This window comes from Neopsephotus bourkii, unplaced genomic scaffold (genome assembly GCF_033783945.1).
Source record: "Neopsephotus bourkii isolate Nb327-2 ecotype Australia unplaced genomic scaffold, CSIRO-AGI_Nbou_v1 NB_882, whole genome shotgun sequence".
NCBI classification, from domain to species: Eukaryota; Metazoa; Chordata; class Aves; order Psittaciformes; family Psittacidae; genus Neopsephotus; species Neopsephotus bourkii.
In genome coordinates, this window is record NW_026901376.1 from 3,288,874 (window position 1) to 3,315,812 (window position 26,939).

At 37.3% G+C, this 26,939-nt stretch overlaps 1 protein-coding gene across 5 annotated transcripts in view; it reads right to left on the reverse strand.

Moving 5' to 3' along the window:
* The window catches only part of TRRAP (transformation/transcription domain associated protein), a 102,726-nt gene that overhangs the window by 46,597 nt on the left and 29,190 nt on the right, over positions 1-26,939 (reverse strand). For all 5 annotated transcript variants that reach the window (XM_061357079.1, XM_061357081.1, XM_061357078.1 and 2 more), the window contains 24 exons: positions 26,518-26,735; positions 26,185-26,382; positions 25,250-25,510; positions 24,102-24,263; positions 22,780-22,876; positions 22,215-22,336; positions 20,609-20,779; positions 19,805-19,873; positions 13,527-13,646; positions 13,079-13,198; positions 12,557-12,721; positions 11,976-12,157; positions 11,504-11,702; positions 10,957-11,085; positions 10,247-10,513; positions 9,456-9,662; positions 8,423-8,581; positions 8,205-8,339; positions 7,888-7,998; positions 6,456-6,602; positions 4,352-4,565; positions 3,545-3,670; positions 1,478-1,624; positions 246-448 (listed from right to left, as the gene is read on the reverse strand). In XM_061357079.1, the coding sequence (XP_061213063.1) occupies positions 246-448; positions 1,478-1,624; positions 3,545-3,670; positions 4,352-4,565; positions 6,456-6,602; positions 7,888-7,998; positions 8,205-8,339; positions 8,423-8,581; positions 9,456-9,662; positions 10,247-10,513; positions 10,957-11,085; positions 11,504-11,702; positions 11,976-12,157; positions 12,557-12,721; positions 13,079-13,198; positions 13,527-13,646; positions 19,805-19,873; positions 20,609-20,779; positions 22,215-22,336; positions 22,780-22,876; positions 24,102-24,263; positions 25,250-25,510; positions 26,185-26,382; positions 26,518-26,735 (3,929 nt within the window). The remainder of the gene's footprint in view (positions 1-245; positions 449-1,477; positions 1,625-3,544; positions 3,671-4,351; positions 4,566-6,455; positions 6,603-7,887; positions 7,999-8,204; positions 8,340-8,422; positions 8,582-9,455; positions 9,663-10,246; positions 10,514-10,956; positions 11,086-11,503; positions 11,703-11,975; positions 12,158-12,556; positions 12,722-13,078; positions 13,199-13,526; positions 13,647-19,804; positions 19,874-20,608; positions 20,780-22,214; positions 22,337-22,779; positions 22,877-24,101; positions 24,264-25,249; positions 25,511-26,184; positions 26,383-26,517; positions 26,736-26,939) is intronic.

Genomic DNA, 26,939 nt, shown 5'->3' on the forward strand with positions numbered 1-26,939 from the left:
GAAACAAGTTCTCAGCAAAACAGCACTTCAGATCAGACACTGAATATAAGCGTATAAAAAGCTAGGCATCTTTCCCTCCATTTACTTCCACACTGGATGCAAAATATTCCAAACCTCATGGAGGGCATCTGAACATATATAACAGATCCTTCACAAACATCACTGTCAAAACCTGAAAATTATAACAGTAGTTTACAATTACGTAGCATTTGAGAGCAATAATGATTTTTATAGTCTCACTTTACCTGATTAGCTGCCATCGGGGAATTGTTTTTCACCCACTCTTCCACTATTTTTACCACTGCACGAAGAATTTTGGCGTCAGTAGATTTTTCTATGAGAGATGTTAGAATAGCTTGTATAAAATTTTTCCTCATTTCCATGCTCATCACAGCCAGGCGAGTTTTCACGAGATCCAGGCTTAGCATTACTAGTTCACTTGTACCTGCTATGGATGCAAATAAAGGATTAGAACTGGGTATACTCCTATAAAACACCTAGTAAAAATATTCTCAAGGTGAGCTACTGTAATTTTAAAAATAGTAATGACAATATCTGGAAATAGATCCCTGGAAATAATGTTTCAGAATTACTACTTTCCATTCATAAATAACTCAGACTCCTTCTAAAAACCACCTCAAATCCATTCATTCACAACCCTAAAGGCAAGCCTGTGTGGTTTCATTTTGGTAAATTACAGAACCCCAGTACTGAAAAACTGCAATTAAACTTGTGAAAGAAATACTCTATCATGCAGCACACTTATTCTGTTCCGTTAATTTCCTGACTTGCTTATCTGTCAGGTTTAATAATTTTCCAATTGCTTCTTGGTGTTAATAAAATCTGCCAAGTTCTCACTTATCTAATTAAAATACGGGCTGGGAATCTAACAGCAGCAATTCTTACAAAGTCTTTCCTTCAGCAGCTTATTCATTAATAAACCAAAGTGCTCTTTATTAGCTCTGAATCTTCTTCTGCAAGAACATCTGATTTTTTCCACAACTTATGACCTAATTCATTTGATGATAGACAGAATTGTCCAGAATTAAAGAGATGCTATTTTTAAGATAAAAACTAAAGCATCAGCTCAAACAAGTTAATTTCACAGTCGTTCCATTGTTACCAAATAGGAAGGAGTGAAAATAAAAAAGTGAAAGCACAGACCAAAAAATTCAGCCCCTCTCCCCTCAAAAATCTTACAGGATTTCAGTATTTCTATATATGCTGTAGCTCAGCAAATATTCACTAACCATTCACTGAAGTGTTTGGGTTAATACCGAAATTCACGCATTAACCAGGTAACAGGAACTCCAAGTACATTCCTTCCATCCTTCAATACTTGAGTAGTATTTCTCACTAATGCTGACATGTAACAATGCACACAAAACCATCTGAACTCCTTTAATATGTTAATACATCCTAAATGTTAATACAACACTTCAAATCATTAACATCCTTAGTCTAAATAACATCATACCTGTACTTGCTTCTGCTGTTCCTGCTGTAGCCTGTGGGTTTAAGTGTTCCCTGACCATCTTCTGCAGAGACCGCATAAAAACTGAAATCAATCTGTCAATATAGCTGGGATTGTTACTGCATGCAGACTTCAGAATCATTAAAGTACCTACAGAGAAAAACAATACTTAAGGAAATAAAACTTTCATTGAGCATGACCAAAGTTAAGATATAGGTTTTCAATATATATGTTCTCGTTCTATGAAAGAACACAGGAAGATGTTCTAGCTCTATTCTGTCCTGCCATGAAAGCAGCACGGAACTACCCAAGTCATAAACATGAGAAATCTGGATAGGTTTAAAGAAAAACTTCAATCTCAACTTCAGTCCTTAGTCTAAAACTAACAAGCAATTTTTGTATTAAACAAATATGTGAAAGTTCTGTATATATGGAGGACAAGGGGGAGAAAGGGAGGACAGAAAGGTGGGAATGGAGAGCAGATACTTCCCCAAGACCCTGAAATATATATATAAAGAAATATTATATGCATAGTTAACCAAGCAAAATGAAACTACTCCTAATGTTGCACATTTGTTCTAGTAGCAAAATTTTGCAAAAAGCTTTTACATTAATAGACCCAGGTTTAGTCCTTAAAAATAATTCCAAAAAATTACACAATCTTGGGTTTCTAATCTAGAATCTGTATAAAATTCCATAAATCAGATACTGTACATTGAAAAAGTTAACTGCAGAATCAGCAGAATCTGGCACAGTTCATGAATGCACTATGCCTAAAGATCACAGTCCCTTCAAATTGCACATAGTTGTTAACAATGCCTATCCTAATATAAGCTTCTCCGTATTCACGCAAAGCCATCAGTTTCAGCAATATCTATGCTTTAAAATACATACATCCTATGAAACTGTAACTTCAAAAATCTACAGCTGCCTCTTGCCCTACTGCAACTTCATAATGCAACAAAAGCCTACACCAATATTCATAGAAGTGTAGCTTTGTTCACTGAATGGCTGCTTTGAAAGTTTTGATTTCTTTCCATGCTCAGATGTGACTGGCACACAATGTTCTGCCTCTTAAACATAGAATTAAGAAGCTATGCCCCACTTTCAACGGTCAGATTGTAGTGCTGCTTTTAAGTGAGCTCTGGACAGAATCTAAGAAACATCTTTCTTGGTTAGTTTGCTGTAAGGCACATCCTGACATCTGACAAATAGGCAATTCCCAAAGCAAAATTACAACTATCTACCCAGATCACAGAGTAAAACAGTGAAGGGCATTTGCCATTTAAATCAGCAGGTTTTCCAATATTGTGCAATTTCAGGTCTGTATTACCAACACAACTAGTTCTGGGCCAACCTGTATTGTTCCAATATATCTTTGTCATTGTATTATGTAGCCGAGTTCTCAACCAGTTAAGTAAGTACAAAGAACAAAAAAAGAACATTTCAGCTCTTTAGAACGGTATATGATAAACTTCAGATTTGCTCTCTCAAGAAAAAAAACAGTATTTTTGTAACTTCTTACTTAGAATTCAAGATCTATAAATACATAATTTTTCATACACAATTTAAGTCAGCTGATAAATGAGGCTTTAAAAACAACTGAAAAATAAAATATAAGATAATATGTAAGAATGTTCACACAGATTCCTTGAAATACTCTATCTCGGAGAACTACCTGCAGGATTTTTTTTTTTTCCATGCAACAAGTTTCCAGTAACTGTGACTTTTTATTTGGTTTAATCTGAACGCTGCACCTTTTTCCTACACACTTTTAATACAGGAGGCTTCCACCTGCAGCTCCCCACTTCCAATAACTGCTCTCAAGTCTGCCACTGGGAGAAGACAGAATGCAATGAACTCCTCAGTCCCTTTCTTCACAGATGACAGACATCCCAAGCTCATCTCTCAAGTTAGCTCAAAATGCTTCCCACAGCTTCCTCTGCATAATATCTGATTTCAATTTCCTTATGGAAAACAAAAGCTCATAATGTTTGTCAAAAGACAAACATTACACTCTGAACAGACACTCTACAGATATCTACTAGAGATGTGGGAAACTTAACTCACCGAAAAGCTGAGAAGGGTTAGCATTAGTGGCTTTTTCATAATTAGTAAGTCCTTCATAAATAACCTTTCCAACTGCAGCATAAAGGCACTCCAGCTCTTCATACTTTGAAGCTACACTTGAGGTACCTGCAGAGTTTGAAGAGTTGTGTTTAATTTTGGTAACATAAGCCCAGAACAAGTAAGTAACAGTTACACTGAGAACCCACAGTCATCTATCTATACCATCACCGGAAGTTTAGGTTGCTGACAAACCACAGTAAAACAAGCAGATCCCTCATTTATATAAACTTCTTTATTATACAACCAATGTCTTCTATAATAGTGTACCACTCTAAATAATTAATTTTGATGAGAAGTCTAAGATAACTGATTTTTAAGAACATTATCTAAATTAGTTCCTATTAAGACACAGCATATTACCTATTGTCTTTCTTTCCCAGGCACTATCTCCTTTCCTTGCTTTAGCAAAACAGCAGTTTAACAACTAAAAAATTGCACTTCTGAAGCTAAAATATTATAATTGCAAAAATGCATTAAATTTATACCATGCATTTCTTGAACTAAAGTTATGACAGCCACAGGTTATTAAGTTTTTATGTCAATAGATAATAATGTATTCCACATGATTACTTATTTCAACTTTTTTTTTAAACAGAGGTTGAAAGTACAAGCTAAAATAGACTATTAAATGCAGGAATCATAAAACATAATATTAGCACATTCCAAGGAGTGTCTTCACACCACCCTTATTAATCACTTAAGTTATGCAGCAGTAAAGGATAAAGGGAGGAAGAAAATACCACATACTTGGTTCCGTAGGGAAAATACCCATTAGGCGAGAAAGCAAACTGTGAACTGCTCTCAAAACCTTGGTGTTCCCACAAGTCATACAAGCTGCTACACCTCGTTGCAGGGGTTTGAAGCTGCTAAGGATAGCAGGGGGCTGCAGTACAGTTAACAGAAAGCTTAAGACCTCTAAGCCAGTGCAGATGTTGGCAAAGTTGGCCTGATTGGGTTGCTCCTAAACAGAACACATACAGAAAGGCAGTGAATGAGGGAAATCACAGAAGTATTACACAGTATAGGAAACCCAGCTCAGATCTGTTGAAACCCTATAATAAGGTTGAGGTTCCTATGCTAGTGATGTTTTACATCAATTGTTTGTCTAAGTCATGCAATAAAAACTGTAAAATACAAGGCACTATAAAATCTTTAGTGATAAAAAGCATTTACAGGCTTATGTTCCTTCTGGTGTCTTTTGTGATCCTCAGATCTGAAATTTGCTTGCAACCTTGCTGGTTAGAAATCCTTTCAAAAGAGGATTATGTTTTATCTCCTTGTCAACACTGTTCAGAGACAGGCCTTCAGTGAAGAGACAAACCAGCATATTCTATAATAAGTCATAGTTCAACGGTTAGAAAAGGGGTTGTTGGAACTAAACAAAAAATTAATGAAAATAAAATATTCATAGTAATAATAGTATATATAAATAAGCCATAATATATAAATCAATAAGAATATATAAAATCATGAATATTTACAGTAGTAATTAATAAACATAAAATAAAAAGCATGACCAGCAGGTCGAAGGAGGTGATCCTGCCCCTCTACTCTGTTCTCATGAGACCTCACTTGGAGTATTGTGTGCAGTTCTGGTGTCCTCAACATAAGAAGGACATGAAGCTGGTGGAGCAAGTCCACAAGGATGATCAGGGGGCTGCAGAACCTCTTGTATGAAGAGAGGCTGAGAATGTTGGGGCTGTTCAGCCTGGAGAAGAGAAGGCTGCGTGGAGACCTCATAGCAGCCTTCCAGTATGTGAAGGGGGCCTGCAAGGATGCTGGACATGGACTCTTCATCAGGGACTGTAGTGATAGGACAAGGGGTAATGGGTTCAAACTTAAAACAGGGAAAGTTCAGGTTAGATAGAAAGAAGTTGTTCTCTGTAAGGGTTATGAGGTGCTGGAACAGGTTGTCCAAGGAAGCTGTGAATTCTCCACCCCTGGCGGTTTTCAAGGCCAAGCTGGACAGAGCCTTGGGTGACATGGTCTAGTGTGTCCCTGCCCAGGGCAGGGGGTTGGAACTAGATGATCTTAAGGTCCTTTCCAACCCTAACTATTCTATGATTCTATGATTCCTGGACATATCTTTGCAAACCTACAGAATTATTACTGTAAATTTTCTGTTTGCTGCTGAAGCCTTATCCCTTTTTCTGAAGCTCTTGTATAATTGATGCCACATAACACAAAATTAAGATGCAAAATTTCCATTCCAGATGGCTCGTATCCTTGTATTAAGCAAACATCAACAACGTCCATCTTTCTGAGGATGGAATTAGATACTTCACCTTTCAATGACTATATCCATAAACACAACAGTATAGCACATGTAGATCAACATCTGGGAAAAATGGCCCTCCTCAAACTCTTACATAATTTTAGACATTTTAAAATCCCCAAAAGCAGGATGTATTGCTCTTTTATGCAAAGAAACAAAAAAGTTTCTGTTGAAGAGAGTTCCTAAACATTTTAAGCAATGAAGAGTTACTAGTCTATTAAACGGCATGAAACAAATAAAATAGGTTTAGAGAAACTTATTATATGGCAAAGAGCACACAAACAGCATACAGATGATAGTCAAAATATGCTGTATCATCAAATACAGGAAACTAACCTTTCAGTGAACTTCATATTACCATAACGTAGCTAGAAAAGTAGGAACCAGTAAAATCAATCTTAATCTGTAAAACTTCCTATTAACAGAAACCAACCAAGCAATTCACATACTTAACAATTTATGTATTTCACTACAAAGAAGAAAAGCTTAAAACTGTAAAAATCAGCTATTGCTACTATTCAATCAATATACGTGCTAGTGAAACCTAAAGACCTACAGGACCAGAATGTTACCTACCACAGTCATTAGCAGCTTATCAAACCACTGCAACTTCAGCTCTGATTTTGGCCACATATCTGGTCGTAAAGCTGTCTTCAGAAGGTTGACACAACGGCGAGACAGCAATTCCCCAGGAGATCCAGCAGTGTTTGAGTTGTCATTTACCTAGCAGTTAATCAGAGTTAACAAAATGACACCCTTTTGTAACCAACTCATTAATTTATCATGCACTGCAAGCAAGCATATAATTTCTTATTTCTGAAATGGATGAGCTTAAGTAGTTTTATCAGTACAGTCACAGAGCATTTAACTGCATAAGAAGCTGACAACTAATAGTAAACATCAGAACTGATGTCTAAACTGCCAGCTGATTACCTTAAATCACCCATCAAAGTTATATTTAAAAAAGCTTAATCCCATACTTTACTATTACATGCTCAGGATGGTTAACATTTTCCATTTGCAAAGTATCCATACCTTACTCTTTACTCAATTCATCTTTATACTTCAAGAGCATGTCTATTCTGTGCAATGGACTGTGGTGTATAAAATCCTGTATCACTTACCAGCTATGTCTGCTGCAGAAGCAGAAGCCGTAAGATTTGTTAGCCTTGAGCTACACCTAACTAATTTTCCCCACTCTAAAAATACTCATTCTGAACAAAATTTGGTGAAAAACTTTAGTTCTACATGCTGCATGAAAACAAGTAATGCCATGTATTTGATCTTGAAAAAACAATCACAATCATTATCCTTAGATCCATAATTTACGTAGACTTTCCTTATTAAACTCTCTAAATACTGTTCAGTTAAAGTATTTTATATGGGTAAAATATTCTTGCATTAAATCTAAGCAACAGAACAAGCATACTTTGCAACATCAGGGAAATAAAGACAAAACATGTATGGGAACTTTTTGAAGTCTTTGGCTGGCTCCAGCCAAATTCTACTAGTCACATTTATTTTCAATCTTGTCACTCCTAATACAGGACTTGCTTGAGAAGAGAACATAAAGAACAGACAAAATGCTAGAATTGATCAACACAGCATTGCAATTGATCAGCACAGTAAATTGGAGACTCCTTCAATTTCAGAATCTGGATTGCAACTGTTCACATTTAAGGAGTTAAGTTCAAAGTGCATGCTCCCTGCACCAAGCTATAAACGTACAATGCCAACAATAAGAAGCTAAAGCATACCTCTGATGAATAATACCCAACATTTGTGAAATTAAAAATATGCAGACTGCTCATCAATTTTTTTTCCTCCTTAAAACAGTAACATTTTTTGCTTTTTGTACAATTTCACATTAAAGTTTCTAACCTTTCACAAAAAAAGTACACAAACACTAGAATAATCCAAGCATAAAAGGACTCTTATGAAAAAAGGGGACTAAGAGTTTGGCCCATAATGCCACATTGGTATTTGCATATCAGAATAAACACACTACCTGGCAAGCAATTCTAATCAAGAAATTCACAACTGTATCTGTATGCTGCTTGTCAATTGGCTTGGAAAGCAATGCATCAGCTCCTGGCAAGGACTGGCTACGTCCAAATACCTGCATGTATACAGAACACAAAAACTATAAGAAACACTGAAGGATAACCACAAGCAGAATAAATTTAAAATATATGCTAAAACTGTAACTTTTAATTCAGGGAGTTAAAACCTGCGAGTTACGTGGAATAAATAATTACACTAAATTGTTTAGTCAGTGCAGGTTACAATTTCAGAGTATTTGAACAAAAACTCATTTTTCCTTACAGCACTTATTGCTCCTGTAGCAGTCCTGAATCGTTTTACTTCTTGGCCAGAATCCACAGACAATCCTCTTTTAACAGCAGATGAGGCAGAACTTGCTCCATCTCCACTTGCACTTGAATCCATATCTGAATCTGGCTGAAATATCAGCAATTTGCATGTTAAAAAAGCATTTAACTGTGTAACATTTCAATCTTTACCAGTTTATTTAAACTACCTACCTGCTGGTCTTTAATTCTTTGCAATTCCCATTTAATAACTACTTCAGCAAGATCCACAGCTAATTTTCTTTGCTCTATTGTAACACTGGGAGTGAAGCCCAGTCTCTGCATGGCACTAACCATATGCTGAACCAAGTGATGTCTGACTGGATAATAAACCTGAAAAGATGGTTGCACAGTCATGTCAGCCATTAACCAATAAAATTCTACACAATACAGAGTTGAAATAAAGCAAAATGCTAAAATAGGTCTTTAATACCACAGTTTGCTAAATCTCCACCAGTTCAAATTTTGCAATCCAGAAAAGTAATTGGTGCTTTAGAAATAAAATTTTGGCTACAATTTTCAGTAGTGACTACTGACTACATGTACCCAAATGAAAATGTTCATCTGAAGACACACGATTTTTCTTCAGGAACAATCATTTCAAATTTTTTTGCTGTTCCTTTTAAAGAGCTACAACTCACATTTGAACACACTCAGATATTGCTTTCTAAAAGCATTAAGCAATCAATTCCTGAAAAGTCACTTCAAGGCATATTAACTAGCTGTCACTTTGCATCATATTTTAATACATGTTTTCAAAAATGCTCCTATATTGACATTCCCCCATTTGTTTGATGTTTCACAACATACATTAGCTGGAGATAAAAGTTACGTAGTTAACCCCACAGGATATGTGAAGTCAAACAGCCAGCAATTACTGAAGCATGGAAAAGAATACGGTTCTGCATTTTTATTAAGCAACTCTTTATTTTGCAACCCTGTTAGAGAGCACTGCTAATGCATGTGCAATTAATTAATCTTGCAGACTTTCACCTAACATTTTGAGTTCTAATTTCATTCATGCCAAAACTTAGTAAGTGGTTTCCTATTTAATTGTTGGTTTCAGTCTTTAATAAACATCCTTGCAGACAGCTGAAGCCTTCTGAAGCTACATCATACAAATCAGATGTTATTTTCGGATCAAACTTGCAGTTTACTTCCTTGAAATCTGAGATACAGTGACTACCAGAATAACTGGTATAAGTACCTTGAAATGTTGTACTATCAAGTGTAAAATATGTACTAGCTGGGGAACTGTATGACCCTCTTCCACAATGATTTTTCGTGTCCAGTGAGTCAACATCTGATGCCCATCCTCCATTCGAGCTGGCACAGCTGGAGTCAGAATAGCCATTGCTTGCCTGACAATAGCTCTGGCCTCCATCGCATGAGCTTTTAGAAGACTGTGGAAGACCTAAACAGCAAAGTTTGTGATCAATGTTAATATTATACATACTTACCAAAAAGAAAGCATTTAAAATTAACAACAAAAAACATACGTTTTCTAAAAAACCCAATTTCCTAAAGACCCATATTTTAGTAAATATGATAATTCATCATCAGAAATACATGTATCCTTCTGTCTCCTTCCCTTTTTCTTCCTCCCTCTCTACTGTCCCAACTTGAAATTTTCCTTTGGTCCCCATATTCTCAAGTGAATGTTTGCCTCCTAAATGAGGAAATATACCAATTTTGTTAATTCAATTGAAAACACTTCTTATTGCCCCCTTTATCCTTTCTGTTTTCACTTATCTTTAAATTTTCTATACTCTTTCTTTTAAATTTTCTATACTTTCCTATCCACAAATAAATCTGTATTAACATTTGGCTTACTGCTTTCATTTTTCTTTTGTTCCATACGAATTTAACTGTTATTTTTATAGTAAGTATCCAAGACTACTACAAACCCTCTACTCTTCAATTTAAAAATAAAAGCAAGCACACTACAGAACTTATAAACATCCCTTAAATGTATGAATACAAGCCCATAGCCAATACCTGCAGAACTATCTTCTTATGTATGGCAAATTTTGCAATGATGTGTGCCAGAAGCAAATGTCCGCTGTATTTGCATGCTGGGTCCACACATGCCTTGGACAGGAGGCAAGGCCAAGCAAATGTCATTAGGCGCCGCAGTTTGCTGTTCCGGTTTTTGTTATTGTCATGAATGTGGTGTGGAGCGTGCTCAACCAGTAGTGTGGCAAACTGCAGGAGATATATCCTGAGAGAATCCAGCATATCAGCCTGTTTTTCCGGATCAAGTACCTAGTCCCAGGGATGATCAAAGACGAGAGGAGGAAGGTGAGAAGGGGAAAAAAATAAAAATCTCTATGATAAAGAAAAACCAAAACCTCCTCTTCAACAACACGTGTTTTATAACCAGTAACTGATTCAATACAATTAAAGTGAATTACAAAATTACTTGTGTTCAGTCTTGGAAAGCTTTGCTTATGAAAAAGAATGGGTTTACAGACATACTAGGCCTATTCTAAAGACAGATATTCAAGTCATAAAGACGTAAAATTGTAGTCAAATCCTACCAATGACTAACAGATCTCACAATAGCTCAAAGTGATGAAGTGATTTGATACAACTGGACATAGTATTTAGAAATAGCACAACTAATTCACATCAGGATTGAAAAGCCAAATGAGAGGGACCATTTTTTTTAAATTTTCAAACCCTTTAATGTAAACAAGGATTGTTACCTTTGTTATAAAAACACTAGTGATGCTCTCTGGATTATCTCCTTCTGGGTTTGGGGGTCCCAACAGCTGTTCACCTTCTCCCTTTTCAAAACTGTACAAGAAAGCAGGATTCAGGATATGCTGCAGCACCTACAGAACATAAAAAGACCCCAAAACAATTATACTCAACTACTGGATTATTCTAAGAGCAGTCAACATTCAAGTAATTTCATATGCAAACCTGCACATTAGACACACTCTGTGTTAAAAAAAAGAAGGTATAAATAAAACCCTAAGAAACAGATATACACAGGCTATTATCCCTCTTTCTTCTTTCCAAGGGCAAAGATTCTTAGAAAGTGTAAACTAAAGTAGCCCACATTGAAGACAAGATGAATTGCTGTCTCTATTTATTATCGCTCTTCTTCAGGTATGATATTTTCACCTAAATGGCTCTGCCAATTATCAAACTCGTTGACATTTAAGTAAGCGAGTTTTGTTGCCCTAGTTCCCCAGAAGAAAATTAAACCTAAATACCAGGCTTCTTTGATTTAATTGCTTTAGTTACCTTGGCTTTGAGCTCATCTCCAAAGTTTGGGTCATTGAAGTCTACAAACCGGAAGAACAAAGCCCGTTTCTGGGGAATGCTGTAATTTTTGGGGATCTCTTCTTCCATGTATTCCTTTAAAAAAGTCATATTGCAGAGAAATCGACCCGTAAAAGCTCGAAGCAACTGGAAGAGCAACTCTATATCACCATAATTCCTTCTGTAAGAACACAATAAAAAGTTTCAGTGAAAAAATACCCAACCAAACTACTGTGCTGATGACTTGGTGAAGAAACTGTTCTTGGTTTTAAGTGAGCAGAGAGGCAAGTGCAAGCAGTACCAGAGGCACGGGTTTAGAGCTAATGGCAGTATTATGAAAGACATTAAACTTTCTCTTCAATAACTGCAAACCTTACAGTATTTTAAAAACTAAAAAAAAGTAATGGTAAAGATAATATGTAGAGAAGCTACAGGAAATAGATGTTTTACGTACTTGCAGTAATTCAACAAGCAATATGCTAACAGCTTCGGTTCCTTCCAATTTGTTGCAGCCATATTCTCCTTACGATGCCTCTCCTGAAAAGCTTCACTCACCCATACACGTTTCAGCTGATTCACCAAGGAATGCTGATTTGCTAACCAACATTCATCATTCTTAACAATAATGCTTATGATCTGTCAAAACCAAAACAAGACAAATGCAGTCAACACACAACAGATCTGTCAGTAAAAACAATTTATATGAAAGCAATTTTTTAAGGTCAATTAAAGGTTCTAAAATATATTAAAAGTCAAAAAACCCCCTCATTTAGATGCATTTTTAAAGGATTTTTTTCTTCCTTAAGTTTCTGTTGCCATGTCTGACCCTTGTATCTTACTTGATTAGAAAAAGTATAGTTTGAGTGTATTTCCCCTTCCTAAAGTAACTCCAACTACAAATACTCTACATTCTTACAAATGTTTTTCTACAAGCTATAATGCAGACACATACACTTGAAAGCCTGTACATAACAGGCTTGTAGCTAAATAGCTTTTAACTATCTAGTGCATAGACATACAAGAATAAATTAATACCTTGATAGCCTGAAACTGTAGATCAAGACGCATTGTGGTAGTGCTTGGAGAACCAGGTCTAACGGCTGCTTGGGTGCCAACAGGTAACAGTAGAGTGATAAATCGGTTAGGATTTGCTGCCAGTACATCTCGTAGAGGTTTGGCATCTTTATGTTTTAAGAAACTCTGAAGAAGGGGAAGAAATAATTTTAATAACAACCTTTAAAGCAAAAATACCAAAAGCCTATATCATCCTGTAGCTTTTATATTGCTCAGTAAAGTTCCAGAGGTTATATTTCACATATATAAAAACAGCCTCTACTACTTCAGTAATAATCCTGTATGATCTGGAAAGGTACAAAATCAGCATCTCAGGACAAACAAATGCAAAACTGAAAACAGGCACCTACTGTCAGAGCAAGACCATGATTAAGGACTACAAGGTCATACAAGCTAAAAAAGATGGAAAAGATGAAAAACTTTTAATTCATCAGATTTGTGAAGATGAGGGTTTTTTCCTGCTCCACTCCCCACACAGCTTACCATAAACATTCTGCTCCACTGTGGATCATTTAAAGTGGCTTCCATCATGAACAATTCCACAGTCTGGGATGGATGACGTGTCAAAAATTTGATGAGTGGTTCCCTGAATGGACTGCCAGCCTGAAAGATTCATAAAGCTTAAATTAAAAATGCAGAGTACAGTGTATTTTCTACTAATTTACTAGCACTCAAAAAACCACATTTGACTTGGCATTTATGCAGATACAAAATGTTCAGAACTTTCACGATGACAATTTATTGACACTTTTTAAACTTCACTTTTAAGAGTCTAAGGCAAATGTTACCAACTCCTAAAAGGCTTGAAGAGTGTATTTATTTATTACATCAAATGTTCCCACACCGTGGTTAAGGTATTATATTTATTATATGCTAATGTTTAAAAATACCATAAAGCAAAAATACCAGCAATGTTAACTTCCCCTCTTACCTCAATTAACATTGCCCGTTCTGTTTTCATAACAACTTCCAGCAGAGGTTTAACCAAAGTCTGAGGGGCAGCTGGGATCAGATGGAATAAATTTATAATGGCTGAACAAATCTTCATTTCCTACACATAAAAAGAAACACAGGTTAATGTTACCAGCTAAATATATAAAAACAGTATCACACATGGTACCATTTTTCTTCCTCTCTATATTAGCACAGCCAGCAACCAAATGCAAGGGGTTAACATTTATACAGCATCTGCATATCATGATGCATGGAGAAAATTGCTCTTGTGGAAGTCTGCCCTTCCACCCTTGCAATATAATACTTTCATTTTATTTTGTCAGTAACAGTTGTGCTTTACAGGTAAGAGCTAAACACTGCGTAATGATAATGGTGATGGGGGAGTTACACAGTGCTCACTGCACTACACTGAAGTGGCTCATGCATCAGTAAGCCAGACCTTCCCTTCTAAACAGCTCCCACATACACCCCATCACCCCAGACTAGACATGAAGAAAAAGACAGGAATCTTTACCAAGTATTTCAAGCAAGACCATGATATACTGAAGTATATCTTGTAAACAGCTGGTTATTTCAAAGAAAAGACAGCTCTGTTCTACCACTAGATGCTAAATTCTTCTTAAGCCCCAAGCCATTTTGTGTTTTTCTTTCACTGCGTAATTTAAAACTGTATTTCAGTAAACTAGAGTTTGGATTTCTTCAGGAAGAAAAGGGAAAGGAAAATACCAGAAAATCCACCCTCACTAACTCCCTAAAACCAATTTCTAGTATGCACTATACAAAAGATTATTATCAAACATTGCTTCTCCTCAACTGAATGTAAACACAAAAGTAGTAGGCCCACTTCTTCAACATGATCTGCCTAGGCAGACCCCCACAAGGCTACTCTCATGGATTGAGGTGCAGGACTGAGAACACATATCAAATCTTTTTAAACCACTTGTGCCTTCACAGAAATTAAAAATCCTGCTCTTCCTAGTACAAACATGCTTAGCATCCTGAACAGCAATGTTACCAAAACAGCTCTGCCACAAACAAACAGAAGACAATTCACAGCACTGCACTTAAAGGCATAACGCACTCTGCCCAAAACACAACAGTAAAACTAATACAACACACTTCAAAAGAAATCTAAAAAAATAAGAACAAAAAAAGAAACAAAAAAAGCCCAACACAACAACAAAGAACTTCCTGGTGCCTCCACTGGGTTTCTCACCTCTACCACTTCTGCAGCAGGCTGAACCAAACCCAAAGTCACAGCATGAAAAGGAAAAGCCCATAAGAATATCAAAACAAATGAACAAATCAGGATATGCTATTCTTCAGGCTGCAGCCAGAAACTGTCTTCAGTAGGGTTATTTCTCATCTCAAAGTGAAAGAATGGAGACAATGAATATCTCTCATGCTCTGAACTGTTCTAAGAATTAGGATGAAAAGCATCCTTCTTTTACTTTACAACTTCTCAAATATTTATAATGAATAAAAAATAAATACAAGATTATTGAGTCAGGGAAACAGTATTTTAGCATTTTCCAAGAAAAATCTGTCCAGCATCAATTATGAAACCACTTTCAATACTTCAGCTAGCAAGATATAAAGTCCTTCTAATAGGCTGCAATGCAGAATTTCCACATGCTGCCACTGTTCATGAGAGAAGACATAACCATCTATTCAAAACTTGGGGGTTTTTATTACTGGACATGACTTAAAAAACTCCACTCTCTTCCTTGGGGAGGCAGGGAAGAAAGGAAGGAGAGATTTATATCAAAGATTTCACTCATTAGGCAAATGAATTAGACCTTAATCACTACTTAATATGTTATGTTTTAATTTGTTCCTTTATCTAAATAGCAAAGACACAGTTCAGGAACACAGTAGGACTGTCATTTTAAGTGAATGAAGAGCTTAGTTTTTCTGGCATCAATGTGGATCTTCACAATAGCTGTTAATTATTATGCAGCATATTTAACTGAGATGTCTGAAGTTTTCAGTTTGTCTACAGTTTTCATTTACATATGAGAACTCTATATTCCATAGACTCCTGGGCTGTTTCATTCAGAAGCTTCACTGACTAGCCACTCTGCGGTCAGCTGGAGAGCTGCATGACACCACCAGCATTACCATCAAGTGGCACCTTCATTAATTGCTGCTGGAAAAAGATGAAAACCCTTTAGGTCAAAAAAAAGTTACCGTAAGTAACAGTGCTCTGTACTGTTTCAGCTGGCAAATGTAAGACTTTTCCTACAAATTCCATTCTCCACTGCATGTTTACCATCTCCTAGATCCAAACACTCACCCACTCCGAATGATGCAACCTATCCTAGTAACACTCCCCACCGCTGCTTGTAAGTACCTCAGATTTTGAAATCTTACTATGGTTAAGAAAACATGAGTAAGGAAAAGGCCAGCTACAGTAACTCTGATGACCTGTTTCGCCATCCTAGTTTTTCACATTTAGAAGATACAATTAGAGCATACAGACAAATGAACACAGGCTGCCAGAGCAACTGTATAAAGACCATACTGTCTGTGCCTTCCTTCAGTTTCCTCAAGTTTTTATTTTCAAGAAAACATTAGAGCAACAACTGTGAGGAAAACAGTAACACTTCAATCAGCTTTGCAGTCACACAATTCTATTTGGAAATGTTTCCATAGACTTCTCTCCTCCCCCAAGAAGCAACAATGGATTCCTTCCCTTACATGTCTTGTGTATACCTCCCTCTCAACATACATAGGTTTTAAGCCAACACTAAAATAAAAAAAATTACATGTTTAGGAGACTAAAAACACAACTCATAGAAAACATCAACAGAAGACATTAAGAGCAGAAGAATTCACAATTACATGTGATTTAGGGACAACTGAAAACTGTTCTGGAGGTGCTTCAATAGACTATTGCTATAAAAAGATCTGAAAGATATCTGTAATCATCACACCTGAGGAAAAGAGAATCCCAAAAGAAGACTACGGAGGCCACAGAACTAATCTGACCTGAATAGAGTGCGTTTAACTGAAAAAATGCACAGTTTTTAAGTTTAAACATAAGAAACAAATTCTATTCCATTAGAGAACATATAGGTCAAATACAAAGCAATGACTAAATTCATATTAAAGGTTCTCTTTACAATGACAGGAAAGAGTGAAGAAAAGCCAATTCCATGTTTTGAGGGAAATAAAAACCCAATCTAATTTCATTCTCATTTGAAAAACAAAGAAATTAGTAAGTTTCCTCCATTTTTTCCTACCTCCAATAATAAATCTCAACAATTAATGTAAGTTATTAGTAAAATCTAGAATTACAGAGCTTCTGGTAATCTACATGAACCTACACAGAAGCAGGAATTCCCTTCAGTGTTGAACTGCTAAGAGGACACTGTGTTGTCATTACATTGTGCCATTTTCCATTTATAAGAACACTGATCAGCTTCCCATAGCTTGACATAGAATCACAGAATCATAGAATAGTTAGGGTTGGAAACGACCTTAAGATCATCAAGTTCCAACCCCCCTGCCATGGGCAGGGACACCTCACACTAAACCATATCACCCAAAGCCTCGCCCAACCTGGCCTTGAACACTGCCAGGGATGGAGCATTCGCAACCTCCATGGGCAACCCATTCCAGTGCCTCACCACCCTTACAGTAAAGAACTTCTTCCTTATATCCAATCTAAACTTGCCCTGTTTAACTTTTAACCAATTACCCCTTGTCCTATCACTGCCGTCCCTAATGACGAGTCCTTACCCAGCATCCCTATAGGCTCCCTTCAGATACTGGAAGCTGCTATGAGGTCTCCACGCAGCCTTCTCTTCTCCAGGCTGAACAGCCCCAACTTTCTCAGTCTATCTTCATACGGGAGGTGCTCCAGTTCCCTGATTATCCTCATGGCCCTTCTCTGGACTTGTTCCAACAGTTCCATGTCCTTTTTATGTTGAGGACACCAGAACTGCACACAGCACTACAACTGAAGTCTCACGAGAGCAGAGCAGAGGGGCAGGATCACCTCCTTCAACCTGCTGGTCATGCTTCTTTTGACGCAACCCAGGATACGGTTGGCTTTCTGGGCTGCAAGCGCGCACCAAAGGTGGCTCACGTTCATTTTCTCATTGACCAACCCTCCCCAGGTCCTTCTCCGCAGGGCTGCTCTGAATCTCTTCTCTGCCCAGCCTGTAGCTGTGTCTGGGATTGCTCCGACCCAGGTGTAGGACCTTGCACTTGGCATGGTTAAACTTCATGAGGTTGGCATCAGCCCACCTCACAAGCATGTCAAGGTCCCTCTGGATGGCATTCCTTCCCTCCAGCGTATCAACCGAACCACACAGCTTGGTGTCATCAGCAAACTTGCTGAGGGCGCACTCAATCCCACTGTCCATGTCAGCGACGAAGAGGTTGAACAGGACCAGTCCCAACACCGATCCCTGAGGGACACCACTCGTTACAGGTCTCCAGCTGGACATTGAACCACTGACCACAACTCTTTGTGTGTGGCCATCCAGCCAGTTCTTTATCCACCGAGTGGTCCATCCATCAAACTGATGTCTCTCCAATTTAGAGACAAGGATGTCGTGTGGGACAGTGTTGAACGCTTTACACAAGTCCAGGTAGATGACATCAGCTGCTCTACCCCTGTCCATCAGTTATGCAGCCCCATCATAGAAGGCCACCAAATTGGTCAGGCAGGATTTCCCCTTAGTGAAGCCATGCTGGCTGTCACCAAGCACCTTGTTGATTTTCATGTGCCTTAGCATGCCTTCCAGGAGAATCTGCTCCAAGATTTTGCCAGGCACAGAGGTGAGTTCCCTAGGCCATCCATTTTCCCTTCTTGAAAATGGGGGTTATATTTCCCTTTTTCCAGTCGTCAGGAACTTCACCTGACTGCCATGATTTCTCAAATATGATAGCCAGTGGCTTAGCAACTTCATTTGCCAGCTCCTTCAGGACCTGTGGATGGATTTCATCAGGACCCATGGACTTGTGTACATTCAGATTTTTAAGATGGTCTCGATCCAGATCCTCTCCTACAGTGGGCCCAAGGTCTTCATTCTAACAGTCCCTGCGTCTGCCTTCCAAGACTTGGGTGGTGTGGTCAGAGCCTTTGCCAGTGAAGACCAAGGCAAAGAAGTCATTCAGAACCTCAGCATTCTCCAAATCCTTGTAGCTAGTTCTCCCGAGAGCTTCCTGAGGGGGCCTACATTCTCCCCATTCTGTTTTTTATTTGCAGTGTAATTATAAAATCTCTTCCTGTTATCCTTAATATCCCTAGCCAAGTTTAATTCTAACTGGGCCTTGGCTTTCCTAACCTGATCCCTAGCTTCCCGGACAACATCCCTGTATTCTTCCCAGGCCACCTGTCCTTGCTTCCACCTTTTATAAGCCTCTTTTTTCATCTGAATTTTCCTCAGGAGCTCCTTATCCATCCAAGGAGTTCTCCTGGCCCTCCTGCTGCACTTCCTTCTAGTTGGGATGCAACACCCCTGAGCTTGCAGTAGGTGATCCTTGAATATCAACCAAGAGTCTTGGGCCCCCTGCCCTCTAGGGCTATAGCACATGGAACCTTACTAAGCAGGTTCCTGGAAGAGGCCAAAGTCTGCTCTTTTGAAGTCCAGGGCAGTGAGCTTGCTGCATGCTCTTCTCACTGTCCTGAGGATGTCAAATCTTGATTTGACATTGAGACCATTAGTCTGGATGGGAGATTTTAATGTGATCTCAACTTGTTTGTCTTAAGTTATATAGTATTATTAAAAACTATCATTAAAATTAAGTGGGATTATATTATTCTGCAGAATTTCAAAAATACTATGTCATGAACATCAAACATATCAGTGAAAACAGAGGGAATATCCTGCTGAGCTTATCAGCCGTTCCAATGAAGAACAGATTTCTAAGCAGAAAATACTGAGAAAAAAATAAAACCAAATGAGCTGTTCCACACCAACCTCTATAGAATAAGCTCTAAAGTAATCATTATCAGCAGATAAGAAGCACCTCTCTTACTAAGAGTTGTCATGCATTCATTCATTCATGGCTTGACTTCGTCAACGGAGACTTAGGAAGGGCTTTACCCACGGTTACTACAAGCGCGTTGATGACTACCAATACTAAGAGTTGTAACACATATTCAACATACATCTAAGTTCATTAACTTGTAACAAAACATCAGTGTAATCAATTATGGCAACATTTACAACTGAGTTCTGTAATTCCAAAAATACTGTTTTTTCTTGTCTTCCCACACACAAGAATTCACTAACTTACATTTCCATCACTCCGTTGTCCACCTTTGTGTGTAATAACTACAACTTCCATCCATTTACGCAGATGTTGCTACAAAGAGAGAGTAATTAGCATTATTCTTCTAAGTATACTATTCCATTTTAGTAAGTGACAGCATACGCTACAAGAAAACAAGTAGAGGCAAAAGTGATTGGTTGAAGGAAACAAAGGAAAACCTGATTATTTTCATTGCCTCAGAATGAAGAGCTTGCTGTTGTTAGAAGTCCTTTCCACAATAAAGAATGCAGAGATTATAAAACATACATCAAACGGCATAAAAGTCTGATAGGCTTACATTTGACTAACGATTTCCTTGATATGTATGCATTTAAATATTTGAACATGCATGGCAAAAGAATAAAGAATTCAGAGTTTAAAAAATGGCAAATAAGAAGGGCAATACCTTCCACCATTTTAAAAATTGAAAAAACACCAAAACAGACTTACTTTACTAGGAAACATAACATGCTTTCAAGGGTTTCCACAACATATTGTGCTGCTAGCACCTTGCTTAATGGCAGATTTGTCCAAGCAGACCTCAGCATAACTAGGTATGGCTTCACTAGAAAAGAAGATCTCTTAACTTTCTAGTTTAGCAGCTCTTTAAAATATTTTAGCTCTTTAAAAACATGGGCTTTTTTTCTATGAATTGCGAAACAAAAATCTTATACTACCAGCAGGTACACTGAGTTACTACTAATTTGTTCTTTAACTTTTCAACAATATGAATACTTGTTACAAGAAAAATTCTTCGTGAAGAGCTAAAGAAAACTGAAATGAGCTTACCATCATCTGATCACAGAATTTATCATTAAAAGAGTTTGGGAAAAGTCTAGTGACAGATGTCAGACGATTCACGACATTCAGTGTCAGACTTCGATAGTCTCCCAACATCATAAGCAATGGTCTCATGTGTGTATGAATTTGATCAACTTCTATGGTAGCTCCTTCCAAGAACTGCAAGACAGCACAGGTTTAAGATACAGATGGAGACGAAAGTGATTTTTTTGCAAACACCTTTCTTAAAATGAATTCTGCTGACTTGATATTTCTTATTTTGTTCTCTCAGAATGCAATACCTTAAACAAGGCTTTTTGCTGGAAATATACATGGTGACAAGATGAATTTGGGAAGCACTTAGGCATTTTTGATACACAGTAGGATATTCCGTAATATAATCAAGGAGGAGATCTTCCAGACAGACCGGAAAATGGCCACAACTATAAATTAAATATACAGCTACAGGCAAACCACTTAGACACTGCCTTATTAAGAACTGCCGTTCATCTGGCCATAGGCAAGAGCAGATTTCTGTCTTACAGTCTGCATACATTCTGAGTAGCATGAAAGTCCAAGAGAACCTGGCTGCAAGCAGCCAAAGAGAGTATTTCATAACCAAACATCCTGTGGGCATAGATTTATGACAGAGAAAAAACAATCAGAAAAATCTTATACCAACTGCAAAGGTCAGAATAACCCTTATCTGCTCTTACCTCTCAACCAAACTGTACTGTCAGCAAGCCATAAATAATAAGTACATTCCCTCTCATGACCAGAGTGACATGAAAAGACAATGCTGACCTCTAGTAAAATGGCCTAAATAACTGTAAACCAGCAGTACTATTCTAGTTACATTCCCCATTAGATAACAGCAAATGTACACAGTAGAAAGAGGCTGTATTTATTATTTTCTGTATCAAGAAAAATGGTATTAAAATCTTGTTGAATCAGAATTAAGCGTATCTACTGTGCAACAAATCATGATGAGAGAATAGCCTTTTTGCTATCCTTCTAGCCTTCCTACACTACCCTGTCCTAGCATCCTCAGGACAGGGTAGTGTAGCACCACATAAGGATACTAATTCTGAACATAAAGAACAGCTACAGTCCTGTTCCTTACAGTAACTGCCATACTGTGATGCAGAGTCTAACTCTGCTGTATTGCTTACTTTTCCAAAAACAAGTATGAGGTCTTTTACTACTTTTTAGGAACAAAAGAGAAACATGAGAAAAGCATTTACAATAAAGCCAGGCATGAACATTTGCAAAACTGCTGGGAAGGACTGACACTGTTTATTTAGAAAAGAAGATTCATTTTACAAAGACCAAACAAACAGAAAGACCAAAAGACCAGACAGACAGAAAGACTGAAAGACTTGGTCCTCGCCCAAGAGTCTTTAATGCTTAATTTCAATCAGAAGAAATTTTTATGGCTAATTTCAATCCCCCCCAAAAAACCCACATCTGACAGAAACTTAATTATATTGGTGTCACTAACAAGAAGTTAACAGCCATCATTTACTATACAGAACTTTCACAAGAAGCTTTGTAACAAGGAAGTAAAGCAGAGAGAACAATGGCCTCAAAAGCAACACTGTTTTAATAGACTAACCTTTCTCATGCATGCTTCTCCTGCCTCCTGCAGTTCGTTATTTGTTGAATTAAGTGCCTTGAAAAGTGCTGCAATGATCTTCTCTCTTGACTGAGGCAAGTAATTGCAGGCAGCTAGAGCATCTGCAAACATCAAATTTGTTCTCTTTGTTAACTCAGTATCAAGGAAGAAGAAGAATAAACAAAACACACCAAAACCTAATTCTACATTTCTTCTCTTCAAGTTTCTTCTATTTCATCTTAAATTACCGACAGATAAATTATAGCATACTTCGCCAAAAGCATCATAAAACAGTGAAAGATTAGGAATGCTATTAACAGCATTCTAAAGTTTTCCTAATGCTATACAACATAATTAGCCTAAAAAATACTTTGGGTTAATTTCAGAAACTAAATCCTAGTCATTAACAAAGCAGCAATACTTTCCCATTATTCTCTCCATTAAACTGTGACCTCTAGAGAGCAGTCATCAGTCTCAAGTTTCTTGCTGCTCTTGGGGAGAGGACTGCCCGCTGCTCACAAGGTCACTTATCTACACCAAACTTTGCTTAGGAAGTTTTACTTACTTAGGGCTGCAATCCGAAGAGGTACAAGTGATGGAAGACTCTTGTAACAGGGTAGTTTCATTAAAGCAGCATCTTCGGCCTCACACAAATTCAGTAACTAGAGAAAAGAAAATAAATCATTTCAGCTTAGCACTGCAATCACATCTGAAATGGTATTACTTTTTGAGTCTTGTTTCCTCAAAGAGGAAAGCACACTAATCTTCAAGGAAGCACACTAATCACCCTTCAAATCTCACCAACAGGAAAAATTCTACTCAAAATCAGGGTGTAAGCTCCTATTAAAACTGGTGGTTAGCCAGAGGCTAGAGAGCCCATTAGCATCGCCACCAGAGAGAAGTCAGGCAATAATTAGTCACTTCGCATTTTGCTGGCCTGTACCTTGCTGGCCTACTTGCAAACAGGCTGCTCATATGATAGAATCAGAGCAGGTCTACAGAAAAGCTTGCCTCCTGAATGACAGTATAAGAGAAATGAAAATATTGAGGAATGGGGTAAGAAAAAAGGAGATTAACAGGGAAAAAAATGTGCTGAAAATGTCTTCAGTAATTCTAATACCCAGAGGGACAGTTCTTTCCTACAGAGCTCTCCTCTTTGCTCTTGCTCCTCAGGCAAGCATCTTCAATTTACGTATATAGATTTAGTTAGAAAACACTGAACAGGCTGAAACAAAGTTATGCAAGTTCATAATATCCAGGTTGTACCTATATCCAAGAACACTAACAAGATTCAGATATTAAAAATACGAATATATCACTCTCACCATTACAGACATTTTTGATGTACAGCACTTTGGTTTTGTCTTAAGTCAAAAACAGAGGATCCTCTGCATACCTGGCCCTACTAATTGCAATTACTGTTGGATTTAAAGACATCCTGAACTTCTATTTGGATAAGACAGCTAGGTAACCAAGGGACTAGACAGTTTCTCTAAGTTAAATCTTCACACTACTTTTATATCTGATTTTACACAAACTGTTAGGGACTTATAAACCTTAACAAACAATATCTATGTTTTGGTTTTACAACAATTTATTTAGTAGATGCACTGTGCGTAAAATAAGACCTAAATATGAAAGTTAGGGCTGCCAGCTTAGGACTTCAACACCAAAGTTCATTTAATGTATTTCACAGAGTGCTTAGCTCAGAGCTAGTATGCTGCAGGTAAAGGCAGATCTCAGTTCATGTTTCAAAAGGTAAAATCTTACATTTTGGTGAAAGTTTAAAATGCACAGAGAAAAACGTGTATTTTTAACAATGAAACTTCTAACACCATCTCTACTTAAGTATCTACATTCAAATACGGGAACATAAAAGGAAAGTACCTCTGTGTAGAAAACCTTGTGCTCCACAACATTCAGATCCATTGTAAACAATCGGGGTTGCAGGGTTGTGCAAAATGTGTTTCCCTCCATCAGGCCAATCTGGGCGTTTGCTGGTTGATGCCTAAGCAAATGCTTTTTAGGAGGAACCATGTCTTGGAGAACCTACACAATGTAATTTAGATTACTGAATTAGCAGTTTATTCAAACGACCTTACAAACCTAACCATTAAGAGGACACCACTGGTCATGGCTGCATGTTTCCATCCATTTACTACTGTGGCTACAGACATACCTCTTCAGAAATCACTATGCAAGAAGAGAAGTACTTTTCTGAACTAATTTAATTCATAGACAGTTATTAAAGCAACTCAGTAACTGCAATTATTACATATTCTCTGCAAACAGATCTATGATATTTAAATAAATTCACAATGTTCTATAATTTTATTATTATATATTATATATATAAGAAATTCATAGACCTGAGTATTTCAAATGTTCAGGTCAAGAATATTTTAAGCTCCTAAAGCATCAGAAAAACAAAAACATTCATGTAAGCTTTTTCCATCACATCAACCTCTTTTTCCTCTTTAAATGCCATTAGTAAAAGATACCGATTAGGGGGTTTCTCTGTATGTTCACGAACTACCATAACGACAGCCACAATTTCATATACTGTGGTGGCCCTTAGGGCTTATGTACATTGACTTCTCTTTCAAAAGCATCAATGCTATTAACTTTAAGAAGTATCGAGCAAAAAGTTATTTTAAGCAGCTTTGATCCTTATAGTCTCTTCTGGATACAGAAAGGTATAGCAATGTACCTCATATTAAGAAAATAACACAAAATTGAGGTTCTAAATGCAGTATCTACCTGGCCTAGCCTATATCTGATCAGTGGTAGGATGAGCAGCCCATAATTTCAGGAAGTAAATCAATCTGAAGACACTATAAATACTGGCTAAGTAGTCAGGCACAGCTTGTATGCATCTCTACAGTACTGCAACCACGGTGTATTTTAGAACAATGAAACCTAGCAAATGACAAGCATATGCTATCACTAATGTGGGAAAATGGACTCAGAAAAGCATTTTGCAAATCCAAACTGGTAAACAACTTAAAACTCACTTTTAGTAGTATTTCTCTTACCTCTTTATGTGGCTCCATAATCACTGTGACACTTTTTCCAGTGACCTGTGCAAGTACCTGCAACGAATGCATGGCTTGTTTTCTCACAGTGGAGTTTGGAGAGGTTACTTCTCGAACAAGGTCATGTGTGACGTGATGGAAAGACTTTTCCTGTGCTGCTAGGATTTCTTCTGTTTTTTCTTCATCTTTTAAAGGAGTTGCACATCTAATTAAAAGCTGTTCTAATGTGGTCTTTGCCATAGCAACTGCTCCATTGGAAACCTAAGGTATCATAGATTATTTTTATTAAATATGTACAGAACAAAGATCAGAAATCTACACAATACTCATCAATGAACTAAGCATTTGATTTTGATGAATCCTCTGCAAACAGCTAAAACCATGTAAAACTTGAACAGAACACACATTAAACTAGTCTTCCCACCAATCATTCCAAAACTAAAAGCTGCAATACAGCATAATTTTATAAACTAACTGAAGTGCTGGAACCCTTAGCACTGCTGTCACTGTATGATTCACAAGTGAGAAAAGGTCAAGCCTGCAATTCTCTAGGTATCTATAACTATATACAGCTTTTTGATAACATGAACAACTTTCAAACTAAACAAAGAAGAAAAACACACCAGTGTTTTTCATGCAAGTGACAGTGACTAGTTCTTTCACTGATCTAAATGTGACCTGTACACACCTCCTCTGAAAGAAACCAATGTAATCTCAACAACTTTGAAAAAGTTATGTAGAAAAAAACCAGACCTCGTTCCTAACCTCAGGTCTTGATTTAAGTTAAAATGGCTAAAATTTACACATAACTATCATAGATACGATATATTCTGAAGTTAAGTAAAAACAAGATTAGCAAGAGTTCAATCTGGGTGAATTTAACAACAAAAGCTTATTTTCCCCATACTATTTGATATAATTAATTCATTAAATACCTCTCCAGTTAGATCCATCATAACAAACAGAAGTGCCTTCAGGAAAGTCTGCTGGTTCTGGAGGACCCAAATTAGCGGCAGTCGTTCCATAAGAAATTTAATCGACACAACACCTCCTAGTTTAGCATACCAAGCTTGCTCGTAACAGCAAGCACATAAACGTTCCACAATGTATGAAAACAAGGGAAGCTGACAAGCCTGGACAGAAAGAAAGTATCAGTTTGCTTTTTCAGCTCATTGGTAGTCTCCAAAATTTTAGGAGCAAATTTGTATTGGCTGAAATTACATCATTCAAATTCATTAAAAAAAAAAATAAATATATATATATATTACCCTTTCCTTTGAACCCAAGATAATGCTTGCGACATCAAATATCACTGCTAGAGCAACTTCTCCTATCTTGCAGAGCTCCTTCTCCTCATATGCCATGCAGATTGCTATGGCATCAATAAGTACCAAGGGATCCATGCCTTTTGACCCATTTTCTTCACTATGAAACATGGCTGTACTAGGCTGGCTTCCAACCTGATAGCACTGCAGCAAAAAAGGACCTGTAATTTGAGTTGGGGAAGAAAATAAAGAGAGGGGAAAAAAAGATAAAACTATGGATATTTCAATATGAATAGTCTTTCAATTAGATTTTACTACTCCTTGGACTAGCTGGTGGCAAAACCAGTAAGCACTGTGTCTATTTGCATATAAATGGATTCTAAGGCATTCTTCGCTTTTAGAAGAAAAAAAAGACTGTATCTACT